This window comes from Chanodichthys erythropterus, chromosome 23 (assembly GCF_024489055.1).
Source record: "Chanodichthys erythropterus isolate Z2021 chromosome 23, ASM2448905v1, whole genome shotgun sequence".
Classification (NCBI taxonomy): Eukaryota; Metazoa; Chordata; class Actinopteri; order Cypriniformes; family Xenocyprididae; genus Chanodichthys; species Chanodichthys erythropterus.
In genome coordinates, this window is record NC_090243.1 from 19,299,785 (window position 1) to 19,312,580 (window position 12,796).

Below are 12,796 nucleotides of genomic sequence, written 5' to 3' on the forward strand. Positions count from 1 at the left end.
CATATGAACCCTGAAATGAATAATGTAAAAACATTCGACTATTTCTGCGACCATGGTTACAATTAGCGTTAGTAAATTAAATCCATGGTGATAGTATGTGATTTTTGGACTGGAGAGCCTTATAATACTTGTTCATTCAGGTCTTAATATTTCTGCTGGTTTCATCGTCAGCACTGTTTGATCTGATAGCTGTACTTTATAACAGAGAATACTTTGCCAAATTTAAATGCTTCCCACTAGATCTCGCTACAATGTTATTAATTCTGCGGCGAATTCAAATGCTTTCTCACTGGGTCTCCCAGTGCTGTGTAGTAACAGTATCACATGATTGAGATCTGCGCGTGAGAGCCTGTTCTGAGTTTGCACTGCACTGCACTGTGCTGTTTATTATTGTCCGAGCTGATAAATGGTCTGCGCTTCGCAGCTAAAATGAGTAACGTGGTTTTGTTCCACTTTCGTTTAGTTTTGTTTGTCGTTTGATGTTTCTCATAAGCATTATGTGCAAAAGAAATGGCAGCTCTCATCAGTTGGGCAACGTGGTAGTCCCACCAAAATTTAGTCGCACCAACAGGAAAAAGGTCGCGAAATGCAACCATTTAGTTGCAGTCTGGAGCCCTGAAACATCAGTGTTTATTTCTTGCCTCATTTTCCTTCATAAAATGATGTGTATGTGCAGGTTCTTACTACTTTTTGATTGAGTTGTTTTGATTGCATTCAGATCATTTCTGAACATTGTATTTTTCCTTGTTCAAATCTTATTGCTTTCCTCTGATGTTCTCTGATGTCCACAGTTGGGTCAGGCACAAAGGGAGCTAGCCAGACTCCAGCAGCAGAACAGCGTCTTACAGGAGCAACTTCAGGATGCACGTGGGAGAGAGCAGAATGCACGGGAAGGATACGTACTACAGGTACCCAAACAGAACAAGTGAACCTAGCCAGAAAAGACACAGAAATCAAAATCTTCTGTAGTTTTTGTGGCTCTTTTTTTTTTTTTTTTTTTTTTTTTTTTAATTCAATACTAATATAATTTTTGGGTGTTAATGAAACTATCTGCATGAGTGGTACTAACTGATCTGCAATGTCTTTCTTTCCCTGGGCTCTGACTGGGTTTTGGTTAAAATTCTTGTAACCAAACCTCAAGTTTTCTGAAGACAACAAAAGTAAACATCTGACAAGCTTTCGGCTGTGCTTTTCTACTTTTTGTTTGTTGTCTCTTTCATCTTGTCATTCTTTGCATAACTTGCATAGTGGTATTATTCCTCTGTTCTTCATTTTCCTTTAGTTGCTGTTTTATAATCTGGTGTAGTGTTACTCCATCTGTTTCTTCTCTATTCTTTTTAGTTTCCTCTTGTATTTTTTCTATACAATGCCATTTATATTATCCACAAAGACACAGTTGCATTTCATTATTGCATTCTGTAGTTCCACAGCCTCTTTAGATCAGTTATTTCTCTTTTTAGTTGTGTTGTTCACATTTTTCCCTCATTGTTGAGCACCATTTTCTCCATCTAGAAAAAGCACAGTGGAAAGCTTAAGTAAGTATGTAACTTCGGAAATTAAACTCCAAACGTTCCTGGGTTCCCAGCCACAGCCTAGAAGATGTTGAGCATCATGTATGTGGCTATGAAAGAGAAGACTTCTTGTTACTAATTGTACTTTCCTCTTAATCTCTTAAAGAGTGACACAACCGCTGCAAAGCCTTCACCTGATGCAGCGTCTACGGCTGTTCACCGAGCGCCATGGCAGCGCCTCAGCAAACTGAACCAGGATCTAAAGTCCGAGCTGGATTCCCAGCGACGGAAGCAAGATAAGGCCAGTCAACAAGTTAGCAGCTTGAGGCGTAGCTACAGTGAAGCGAAAGATATTATAGGACACCATGAGGCAGAGATTGAGGCCTTGGAGGAAAAACTAACATCTGCCATGGCAGAGATTGTAGTGAGCGAGCAGGCTGTGGCACGAATGCGCAGCGAGCTGAAAATTGAGCGGGTTCGCTGTCAAGAACGTGAAGAAGAATGGGTCCGAAATGAGATGACATTGCGGTCACAGCTGCGAGAGAGCGAGGAACGTCTACGTCAAGTTGAAGCCAGTTTGCTAGAGAAGAGCCAAGAGTTAAGACAACTCGAACAGCAGCAAGCTTTGCAGAGAGACCAGCACAGAGAGGTGCAGAGGTTACAGGAGAGACTTTCTGAGGCCACCGGGCGTCTGATTTCCATTGAGGAAGCTCAGACTATGAGAGAGGAGCGGGAGAGAAAAGAGCAGCGGTGCCTGGAGGAAAAACACGAGCGGGAGCGACAGGGGCTGACCTGGAGGTTGGCAGAATCCGAAGAGAGGAGTCGTGAAATAGAAGAGCAACTGCAAGAGGCACAAGAACAGGTGGAGGCATTGCTGAGAGGGAGTGGTGGGATGCAAACTATGGGACTCAGGGAGGAAGTCCATCGTCTTCAGCAGGAGTTAGAGGCGCAGACGGATATGGTGGAAATGCTGCGGGAGAGTGTGAGGAGGCTGGAAGAGGAACGTGACCAGCTTACTTGCCGCTGTCAAGAACTCCTCAATCAAATTGCAGAGGCCGACCGAGAGGTTGGAAAGCAACAGGCATGTTTAACGACGGTGGAAACAGACTATCACTCCCTTGAGAGCTCGTACGAGCGCGTCTCAGAAGAATTTGCTAGGATAAGTCATGTTCTACGAGAGAAGGAAGAGGAAGTGAAGCAGACAAAGGAAATGTATGAGCAGCTAATCCGACAGAAAGAGCAGGACTTGAGTGAGGCCCTCATAAAGATGGCTGCCTTAGGCAGTAGTCTAGAAGAAACAGAACTTTGCTTGCAGCAAAAAGAGGAACTACTTTCAAAAATGGAGCATGACTATCCAGGACTGGTAGAGTCCCGAAGAGCAGAACAGGAGCTGCAGGCAAAACTTGTGGTTGCAGAGGATCGAATTGCTGAGCTGGAGGAACACCTCAATGCCTTGCGACTTGGATATGCAGATCTCAGGATGCGACGTTGCCGCTCACACGAAGACTTGCTTGAGGGTTTGAAAGAGATGCAACATGATGTTTCCGCATCCTCAAGTCCTTCCCCACTTCTGCTTGCAAGAAGCAGCTCAGAGACAGAAATGTCCTTGGTAAAGCGGCAGAGGATTCGCTTTTCCACCATCCAGTGCCAATCCTATCACCGGTCCCAGGGAGCAGACAAATTTCAAATGGAAAACACTTCTTTAGATCTGACACAAGATCTGAGCCTAGACCACATGCATGACCTGAGCCTGACCCAAGATATCAGTGTAGTCAGTGACAGTTCATTCCAGCAGTGCAAAGATCCAGAGAAGTTCATCTCCATCATACATGCGCTGGAAACCAAACTATTGGCCACCGAGGAGAAGCTCAGACACCTCACGGAGAAGATACGGGACCAGCCTGATCTTTCAGCGATGCAGGAACACCTGAGCACCAGTGCTACCATGGAGGACTGCACAACTAAAACCTGTGATGAATTACCAATAGATGAATCTAGTCAGAAGACTTTTGGTGAGCAGGACACTGATGAATATGAGAAGGCATTGGCACTGGTAGAGTCTTGCACAGAAAGAGTCAGAGAAATTCTCAGCAATGAGAAAGAGACAAGTTCAGCTGAATCTCTCCTTTGTACCCTTGCAGAAGTAGAGAAACGGCTGGTTTGTGCCACCACGTACCTGAGGAAGGGCAGCACATTCTATGAGTCATGCCAGATCTTTGATGCACCAGATGTGCAATCAATGAAGGAAAATATAAAACGGTTTGCCAGAACATTGTCCTTTGAGGCTGAAGTTCTGGAGAGAATGGGTTTCTCTCTGCAGGACCTGAACTCTGATATTATGTTGGCCCTAAACTCCATTCACAAGGATGCTGAAAACATCAAGAAGAACTGTGATGGCTGTCTCTCAATTGTTTATGCTGATGTACTTACAAGAAAACTTATGTTGGAGACCATGTTCTTGGCAGAGGTGGACAAGCTTGAGACGGGCAAACTAGCAAATAGTGCTTTTTCACAGGATGTCATCAAGAATGTCTGCATTAGCGCCGAGCTTGCCTATTCGCTTCAGAATCTAACAATGAATTTTCAGGAAAAATTTGATGAGCTTCAAAAGGACTTGGTCAAAGCCAATGAAACCTTGAAACAAAGGGACATGGCTCTGAAAGATGCTGTTAGTGCATCAAAGCATACTATCAATGTGAGCAATACAGATAATCTTGCTGACTTCGCCCCTCCTGAACTCACTCCCTACATGGAGCAGATTGAGATGGAGGAAGCTCAAAGTTTAGCGGCAGAGATTGTCCGCAGACACTTAGCAATCGGCACGCTATCCCATAGCGCAGAATCAGAATCACATCTGCAAACAGGCTGGGAAAATCTCATTGCTGAGCTCAAGAAGCAAGCAAAAGCCCTCCGTAATCTCTCTCAGGAAATTGAGAGGGTCTGCGAGGAAGGGGAAACAAATTCTCTTTCCGGACTCGCGAATGCCATCCAAATCAGCTCATGGCGCAGCGACTCCAGCTCGCTTTGCATGCGAGAGGCCTTGATGCAGGCACAGGTCGCATATGTTGCTTGCAGGTTGCGAGCGAGTCACACAAGGGAACTTTCTCTTTGCCAGGAGACTAGCCGCAACATGGCAGCGCTTGTCCAGGAACACGCTGAGAGTGTTGCAGCCATCCAAAGGCACTACCAGAGCTGCTTGGAGAAAGAGCATCTGAGCTTCACTGGCACTATAAGTTCCTTGCAGGAGGAGAATGACATGCTACGAGGGGAACTGTCCTATAAGCTCAGGGAGCTGCAGGAGCAACGGCAGAGCCTAACCCAGCTGGAAGAGGCATTTCATAGGGAGAAAGAAGAGCTGAAGAGCAGGCATGCAGAAGAGATGGGAAGGGCCGAGCAGGAGCAGATAACCAGAGAGCTAGACCTAATGGAGCATGCCGCAAACAACCAACGCAGGCTGGAGACTCTGCTGCAAGAAATGGAAGATGCTGAGTTGCGGCACAAAGAGAAAATCAGAAAACTTGAGCAGGAATTTCATGGTAAGGTCCAGGAACTACAACATGCCAACAGAGAGGAGCTCCACAAGCTACAAGAATGCTACAGCCAGACCATCTGCTCATTGGAGGAGAGGAGTGAGAGAGTGGAGAACAAAGCTGAGGTCGACACATGTCCCATGGAGGAAGGGGATGGATCTGATCAGGTAACGGGCAGGGATTCAGAGGCCCTGCTCCGAGTCCGAGAGCTGGAAATGCAGTTGAGCAGCATGAGAGAGGAACTGGAACAGAAACCATTGGATGGAGATCTGACCAGCCTGAGGGAGAAGTACCAACGAGACTTGGACAGCCTTAAGGTTTAACCTTTCACCTTTCAAATTTAATGTCACACCCATTCATCACCATGGCACCATGTTTTTAGTTTGTTGCTGCTGATTGGGTTGCAGTGGTTTTAGCTGATAATTGTTTGGTGAATATTTCTTTATTGCATTTGTTTATACAGGTTTAAGAAACAGTACACATTTCAAAATCTACACAGTTATGCATGATATACAGCAGTGGTTCCCAACCACGATCCTGGAGGCCCCCCAACACTGCATATTTTGTATCTCTCTTTTGTCTGACACACCCATTTTAGGTCTTAGACTCTCTACCAATGATTTGATGAACTGAATCACGTGTGTTTGATTAAGGAGACATGGAAAACATTAAGTGTTGGGGGGGGCTCCAGGAATGTGGTTGGGAACCCTGATATATCAAGGTATTTATGGCTTCTTGGATTTTTGAAAATAATGCTGGGATGACCACTGCAACCCTGTAGCCTCGTAACCATGATGCTTTCCCCTTTTTCCTATGCTGTAGTGCACATTAGCAGCACTGGGAGTCACATGACCATAATGACAGATATCTGTCACAAATTACTCTTTACTTCTACTGTTCACTCTTAAGACTTCCTCTGTTCAAAACACCTTGTGTTTTTAGTGTTAGCATTGTTGTCTTCTGTGTTAGTGTGAGAGTCTGATTGCATGAATTTGCTCTAATTAACCCCTATCAATAATGCTGCTTTGCTTTCACTCCTCTGTGTGATCTGTCATCTCTCATCACAAGAGCAAATGTTTAAATGATGAACAGGATAAATCCTGCTATCCCCTTTGATGCCACCCAACCCTGTTTGTAGCTTCTGTTTGAGAAGACGGTTGAGTTGCCATAGCTCTGTAGAGAGTAGGGCTGGGTAAAGATTGGTTTTCTGATTAATTTCTTCATTTGCATAATTATATTGATCCCAAAAATCCCAAGAATTATCATTTAGTGTATGCCTTGTCAAATTAATGCATTACGAAATTCTTCAAAGTCTCCAAAATTGATCATTAAAGTGCCAAGTACATGAAAAATGGGCTTTGCTGAGTAAATTATATAGACTTTTTATTTACCATCAAGCCACCAAGAAGATAGATGGTGTACCAAGAAAAATGCACCAAGACCATAAAGACAATAGATACCCAGCCCTAATAAAGAGCCTGCTAGCGTAGAAAGATTGTGCTTGTGTTTGTGATCTGATGTCGTTTTTTTTTTTTGTGGAACACAGGCAACATGTGAGCGTGGATTTGCAGCGATGGAGGAGACGCATCAGAAGGTGATCGAGGACATCCAGAGACAGCATCAGCGCGAGATTCGGAAACTTCTGGAGGAGAAAGAAAGACTACTGGAGGAGGAAACAAATGCCACTATTGCTGGTAATAAAAGCATCACTGTATAAAAAATACACCAATTTTTCATTGACAGTGAATTGATTCCAGTTTGCTTTGATGCTGAAAATTGCTGTCAGTGTGAAAGCCCTGTAATGTTTTTAATGTAGCATTACATCTAGCTGCCTAATAATAAATGTTATAGTTGATTAATGCTGTAAATATCAGATTAATCACTTTAATCATTTGCTTTTTATTATAGTAAAATTATATTCAAATTTTAATCTTTATCTGGCATTTGCATGAGTTTAATGCCACCGAGTTGAAGCATCACAGCATATTTTTTTGTGCGCAGCGATTGAGGCCATGAAAAATGCTCATCGCGAGGAACTGGAGAAAACGCAGCGATCGCAGATGAGCGGCGTGAGCACAGACATCCAGGAGCTGCGCAGACAGTATGAGTAAGACACCAAACATCACTATATCTGCATTAATCACTGTTGTTTTGGTTTACTGTTGTCACTAAGAAGATTTACATTTATTTATTGATGCTTTTTACCAAGCGAATGAAAGTTTTGACTTGTCTATATTTACCTTGTGTCCTTGTAGAGAGGAGTTGCAGTCTATCCATCGTGAGCTGGAGGTTTTATCTGAGCAGTATTCTCAGAAGTGTTTGGAAAACGCACATTTGGCTCAAGCGCTGGAAGCAGAGAGACAGGCGCTGGGGCAGTGCCAGCGAGAGAACCAGAAACTGCATATACACAACCAGGTCAACCAAAACTTTCATGAAAACCAAAAAAGAAAAACAGCTTGATAAATAGACTAAAATGTCTAATTAAAAAATACAAGTTTATATAAATAATTTTAATTTTTTTAAGGGTTCGTAAATTATAATTATCGTAATTTATGGCAACCCAGGTGAATATGTTAAACAAAAAAAACTCTTAGATACCACCACACCTAATACTTTTTTTAATAACATTATTTTTTGTATTTCAAGTTCTGAAATGTTATGTCAAATGAGGCATTATCTCATTTAATATGCAATAATTGGCATACATATCCAGAACAGAAAACTAAACATTAGATAAAGCCATGTCTTCTTTTGTTGGCGGAGTCAATAAATGTAAATTTTAAATCAGAAAATACTGTCAACAGCCAGAAAAAAAATGTTCACCCTCTTTTTAGGAATAAAATGTATAAAATCAGGCAAATGATATACAGTACAGTCCAAAAGATTTTTAATGTTTTTAAAATAAGTTTCGTCTGCTCACCAAGGCTACATATATTTAATTAAAAATACAGTAAAAACAGTAATATTGTGAAATATTATTACAATTTAAAATAACTGTTTATATATATTTGACAAAGTAATTTATTTCTGTGATCAAAGCTGAATTTTCAGCATCATTACTCCAGTCTTCAGTGTCACATGATCCTTCAGAAATCATTCTAATATGCTGATCTGCTGCTCAAGAAACATTTAATGTGTACAATTGTACAAAATATTTGTGTACAATATTTTTTTTCAGGATTATTTCATGAATAAAAAAGTTCAAAAGAACAGTGTTTATCTGAAATCTAATCTTTTTTAACATTATAAATGTCTTTACTGCCACTTTTGATTTAATGCATCCTTGCTGAATAAAAGTATCAATTTCTTTAATTTCTTTTCAAAAAAATTAAATATCTTACTGACCCCAAACTTTTGAACGGTAGTGTATAATGCTACAGAAGCTTTGTATTTCAGATAAATGCTGTTCTTTTGAACTTTCTATTCATCAAGGAATCCTGAAAAAAAGTACACAACTGTTTTCAACATTGAAAATAATCATAAATGTTTCTTGAGCAGCAAATCAGCATATTAGAATGATTTCTGAAGGATCATGTGACACTGAAGACTGGAGTAATGATGCTGAAAATTCAGCTTTGATCACAGGAATATATTACTTTGTCAAATATATTTAAATAGTACACAGTTATTTTAAATTGTAATAATATTTCACAATATTACTGTTTTTTACTGTATTTTTAATTAAATAAATGTAGCCGTGGTGAGCAGACAAACTTATTTTAAAAACATTAAAAATCTTAGTGGTTCCAAACAAACCCCTCCTTTTCCCTATATAGATAGGGAAAAAAAACAAAGTTTGCTGTATAAATGTGCTGCTGAAGTGGAGATTTCGGACTCAAAATCTTATTTCTGACTCAAACTCATTTGGGAAAACAGCCCCCAAAGATATGTATTGTAATTGAATTCAATAGTGTAATGAAAGTGTATTTTGGTTGTTTTTTTTCCCACTTATCTGAAACAACAAATTATGAAAAGCCAAATAGCCTTTACCTGGCCAAGTTTTTGCCTGTATTGTCTTGCCTTAAGAACAATAGAAGTCAATAAAGTTCCTCACAGTGAAATAAACATTAATTTTTTGTGTGTTTTAGGAACTAAATCATCGTCTGAATGAGGAGATCACCAGAATGCACTCCTGCATCAGTGGAGACAAATTGTCTTCCTCTCTGACACAAGGCAAAGACATCTATGAACTGGAGGTACAGCACAAACTCTGTCATCTGAATTTTTACCAATTAAATCTGTCATGCACATCATCTAAATGTTGTTTTGCTGCAGGTTCTGCTGCGAGTGAAGGAGTCAGAGATCCAGTACCTCAAACAGGAAATAAACTCTCTCAAAGATGAGCTGCAGTCGGCACTTCGAGTAATATACACACATGTGAACACTCAGGACATGTTTCTCTCCGAACACATGCTGATGTGTTTTGCTTATGTGTGTGTTGCAGGATAAGAAATATGCTTCAGATAAGTACAAGGACATTTACACAGAGCTGAGTATCGTGAAAGCTAAAGCTGACTGTGACATTAACAAGCTGAGGGAGAAACTTTTGGCTGCTACGGAAGCTCTTGGGGAATTAGACGCTGAAGGAGGTAGCGTTACTGCTGGATACGGTGAGACAATTTAAGGAATAGGGATAGTTCACACAAAAATGAAAATTCTGTCATAATTTACTCACCCTCATGTTGTTCCAAAGCTGTATGAGTTTCTTTCTTCTGTTGAACACAATTTTAAAGAATGTTGGTAATCAAACAGTTGACGGTAGCCATTGGCTTCCATAATAGGAAAAAAAAAACTATGAAAGCTACCATCAACATTTTTTAAAATATCTTCTTTTGTGTCTTCCATTTTTTAGGTGAACTATCCCTTTAACACAACAATGACAACTCTGTCATCATTTAACGTTTTAAATCTGCATGAATTGGTTTCTTCCGTTGTGCACAAAAGGAAAATGATTTGAAGGACAAAAAAATTAGCTCAAGTATATTTGTGTTCAATGCAGACATTATGAAGTCAAAGAGTAACCCAGATTTCCTGAAGAAAGAAAAATCCAGACAGATACGTGGGGTCAGGTCAAAGGTGAGAGTTCAAAGTGTATGCCTGTCTGTTTCATAAATATTCTTGTCAGCCATCGACAGCTCTGAATGTATTGATATTCCTGTACATTTATGTGGAAAATTATGTTGTGTGTGTTATTGTTTATGTGCTGTCAGATAAGTACTGCTATACAAAAAGTCAATATATAGTTTATTTTTGCATCATTGATCCACTACAATCCATTTTACAATCGAGTTTGTGAATCTGCGCAGACAAAATTCTTATGTCTGTATATTTTATGTACAGTTATTTATGGTAAATGTTACAAAATTATGGAAGCTTGTTTCTGCTATGGAATAAAAAATGAAAAATGACATTTTTTCCCCTCACAATTCAGATTTTTTTTTCTCGTAAAAATAAGCTTCTATGCTGAATTTATATTAATTTGTTAATCTTTTTTTAAAGTGACAGCCTTAGTATTTATGTGTATGAAGTGTGGAACAGTGTACACGTACGCGTGTGTGTGTGCGTGTGTGTGTGTGTATCCTCACATGTGTACGTTGCCCTGTCAGGCAGAGAGTGAGGGGTTGGTCGGGGGTAGCTGACCGCTGTGACCCCGTCAGGTCCAACAGGTGAAGCAGGTATCACTCTTGTGAGAGTACGGCTATGTTAGCATGGAATATGGAGCATACTGCACAGAATACTGTATCCCACAATGCAAAGCATCCCACTTCCATATCCAGTGTTAGGAATGAACCGAAAGCAATTTTTACACAAAATTTAATTAACGTGCCCCAATTATGCTATTTTAAAGGTTCTTAATTTTGTTTTGGAGTCTTCTAAAAGAGTGCATCCAAGGTCAAAAAAACACTTTAATTTTCTCATAATACACATTGCAGCATCAGCTCTTTTATCACAGTGTCAGAAACCGTTTGATAAAGGATTCAGTCTCACTAAACTCCTTTTTGAAAGCCTACTCTGCTCTGATTGGTCAGATGGCCCAATCTGTTGTGACTGGTCTACTGCTTAGTGTTTTTTTGGAAGCTAAATTCCCATTACCATATCTGAATTTCAGCTCTTCTTGATACAGTTATACGAACAGTAACAATGGCATTGGTTTTACTGTATCGATTCCAATGTGTGTCCTTTTCCTTGTCCTTTGAAAGTGCATCAAAGTAGATTTGACAAAGTGGATCTTCTCGACATGACAACAACACGAACCAAACTCTTCCAGTCTCCTATATATCTACAGTGTTTGAGAGCGGGGCAAAATAGACAATACCACAGCCAATGAAGACCATAGGCAGGCATTAAGCAAATTTGTTTCAAACCTACATGAGCTGCGTCTCATTTCGGAGGCTGCATCCTCTGGAGGTCACATTTGAAGGCTGCATACGTCATCAAAATAACCTTAATAAAATTGAATGTTATTCCTCATTAATAATACTGTAATTGCTTTCTTTCTTTGCAATCTAATGGTTACTTTTCTTAAATGAGACCACCATGATGACGTATGCAACCTTCAAATGCGACCTCTGGAGGATGCAGCCTCTAAAATGAGATGCAGCCATTGATACAGGAAGTAAGACTGGAATTAATGACGACTCCTTTCAGGCAGTTCAGAATCACTTCTTGCTTTTAGGTGAATGCAAAGGCCAGTATTACATTCACAAACAGCTACATCAATTCAATTCACATTTATTTGTATAGCGCTTTTCGCAATACATATCGTTTCAAAGCAGCTTTACAGAGAATGCATGTCAAAATTACAATATTAGAAGAATGCAGTTAGCAAATAATGTAATAATTTGTGCAATTAATTTACAAACACTGTTAGCATTTAATTTTAAGGTAGAAGCAATGAGCTCCTGGAAAAATGAAATACATCAACAATAATTAGGATATATAGACTACATGAAAGGTCATATTAGAAAAAGCATAATGGGGCACTTTAAAAATGCAAAATAGATAATGGGATGCCACTCAGTCAATGATAAACTACAGTTTTAGCATGGAATAATACCTACGGTTTCATATAATATTTGTTTTAAATGCTAGGCATTGTACATTGTATACTGTGCAGTATTTATTGAGCTAGTATTCCACTCTGAACACAGCCTTTGAATCCTGCATGAGCCCTACACCTTCCCAGCAGTTTAAACTCACCTGCAACTGAACCTGGTTTGGCAGATGGACACATAACTAGCACTCATTTATCTGAATGTTATGTGTTCGTACTGTTTTTATGCAGGGTTTTCTTGCTTTGTGGTTTTCGGTGTTTATGTGGACTTCAGCCCTATTTGGATGGTAATTGTTTGCAAATGCTCATTTGCACGACTCCCTCAAATGCAGTTGGATGACTTGACTACAAGTTTTTCACGTTGATTTTTCGCTCCTCATGTGGACTACAAACTCAGCCGTCGCTCTGATGAGAATGGCCTAAGCTCAAATGTGTTGATTCACATGAGAATATCACACCAATGATGGTTGGTTAGAGGAAAAACACTGACATTTTTAGGTCCAATCGTTGACGGTCTCCTACAAAAAATGCTGAGGTACCTCACGTGTAAAACAATTACCGTCTTAATAGACCTTTGTGTGTTTGTCATTGTCGTTTTTCTTTGTATGTTCCTGTGTGATAAGCCCTGAATATATTAGACAACTTAAAGGGATGTTTAAGGATATTTTTTTCTTCAAACCCTGTTTTTTCGCTTTCTTGGG

The 12,796-nt window shown here is 40.0% G+C and overlaps 1 protein-coding gene across 9 annotated transcripts in view; it reads left to right on the forward strand.

Moving 5' to 3' along the window:
* The window catches only part of si:ch73-103b11.2 (protein outspread), a 52,885-nt gene that overhangs the window by 37,049 nt on the left and 3,040 nt on the right, over positions 1-12,796 (forward strand). For 6 of the 9 annotated variants that reach the window (XM_067378596.1, XM_067378601.1, XM_067378598.1 and 3 more), the window contains 9 exons: positions 792-908; positions 1,678-5,358; positions 6,588-6,735; positions 7,043-7,148; positions 7,297-7,456; positions 9,130-9,237; positions 9,317-9,403; positions 9,486-9,651; positions 10,041-10,117. In XM_067378596.1, the coding sequence (XP_067234697.1) occupies positions 792-908; positions 1,678-5,358; positions 6,588-6,735; positions 7,043-7,148; positions 7,297-7,456; positions 9,130-9,237; positions 9,317-9,403; positions 9,486-9,651; positions 10,041-10,117 (4,650 nt within the window). The other 3 variants (XM_067378597.1, XM_067378599.1, XM_067378602.1) reach the window with 3 other exon arrangements.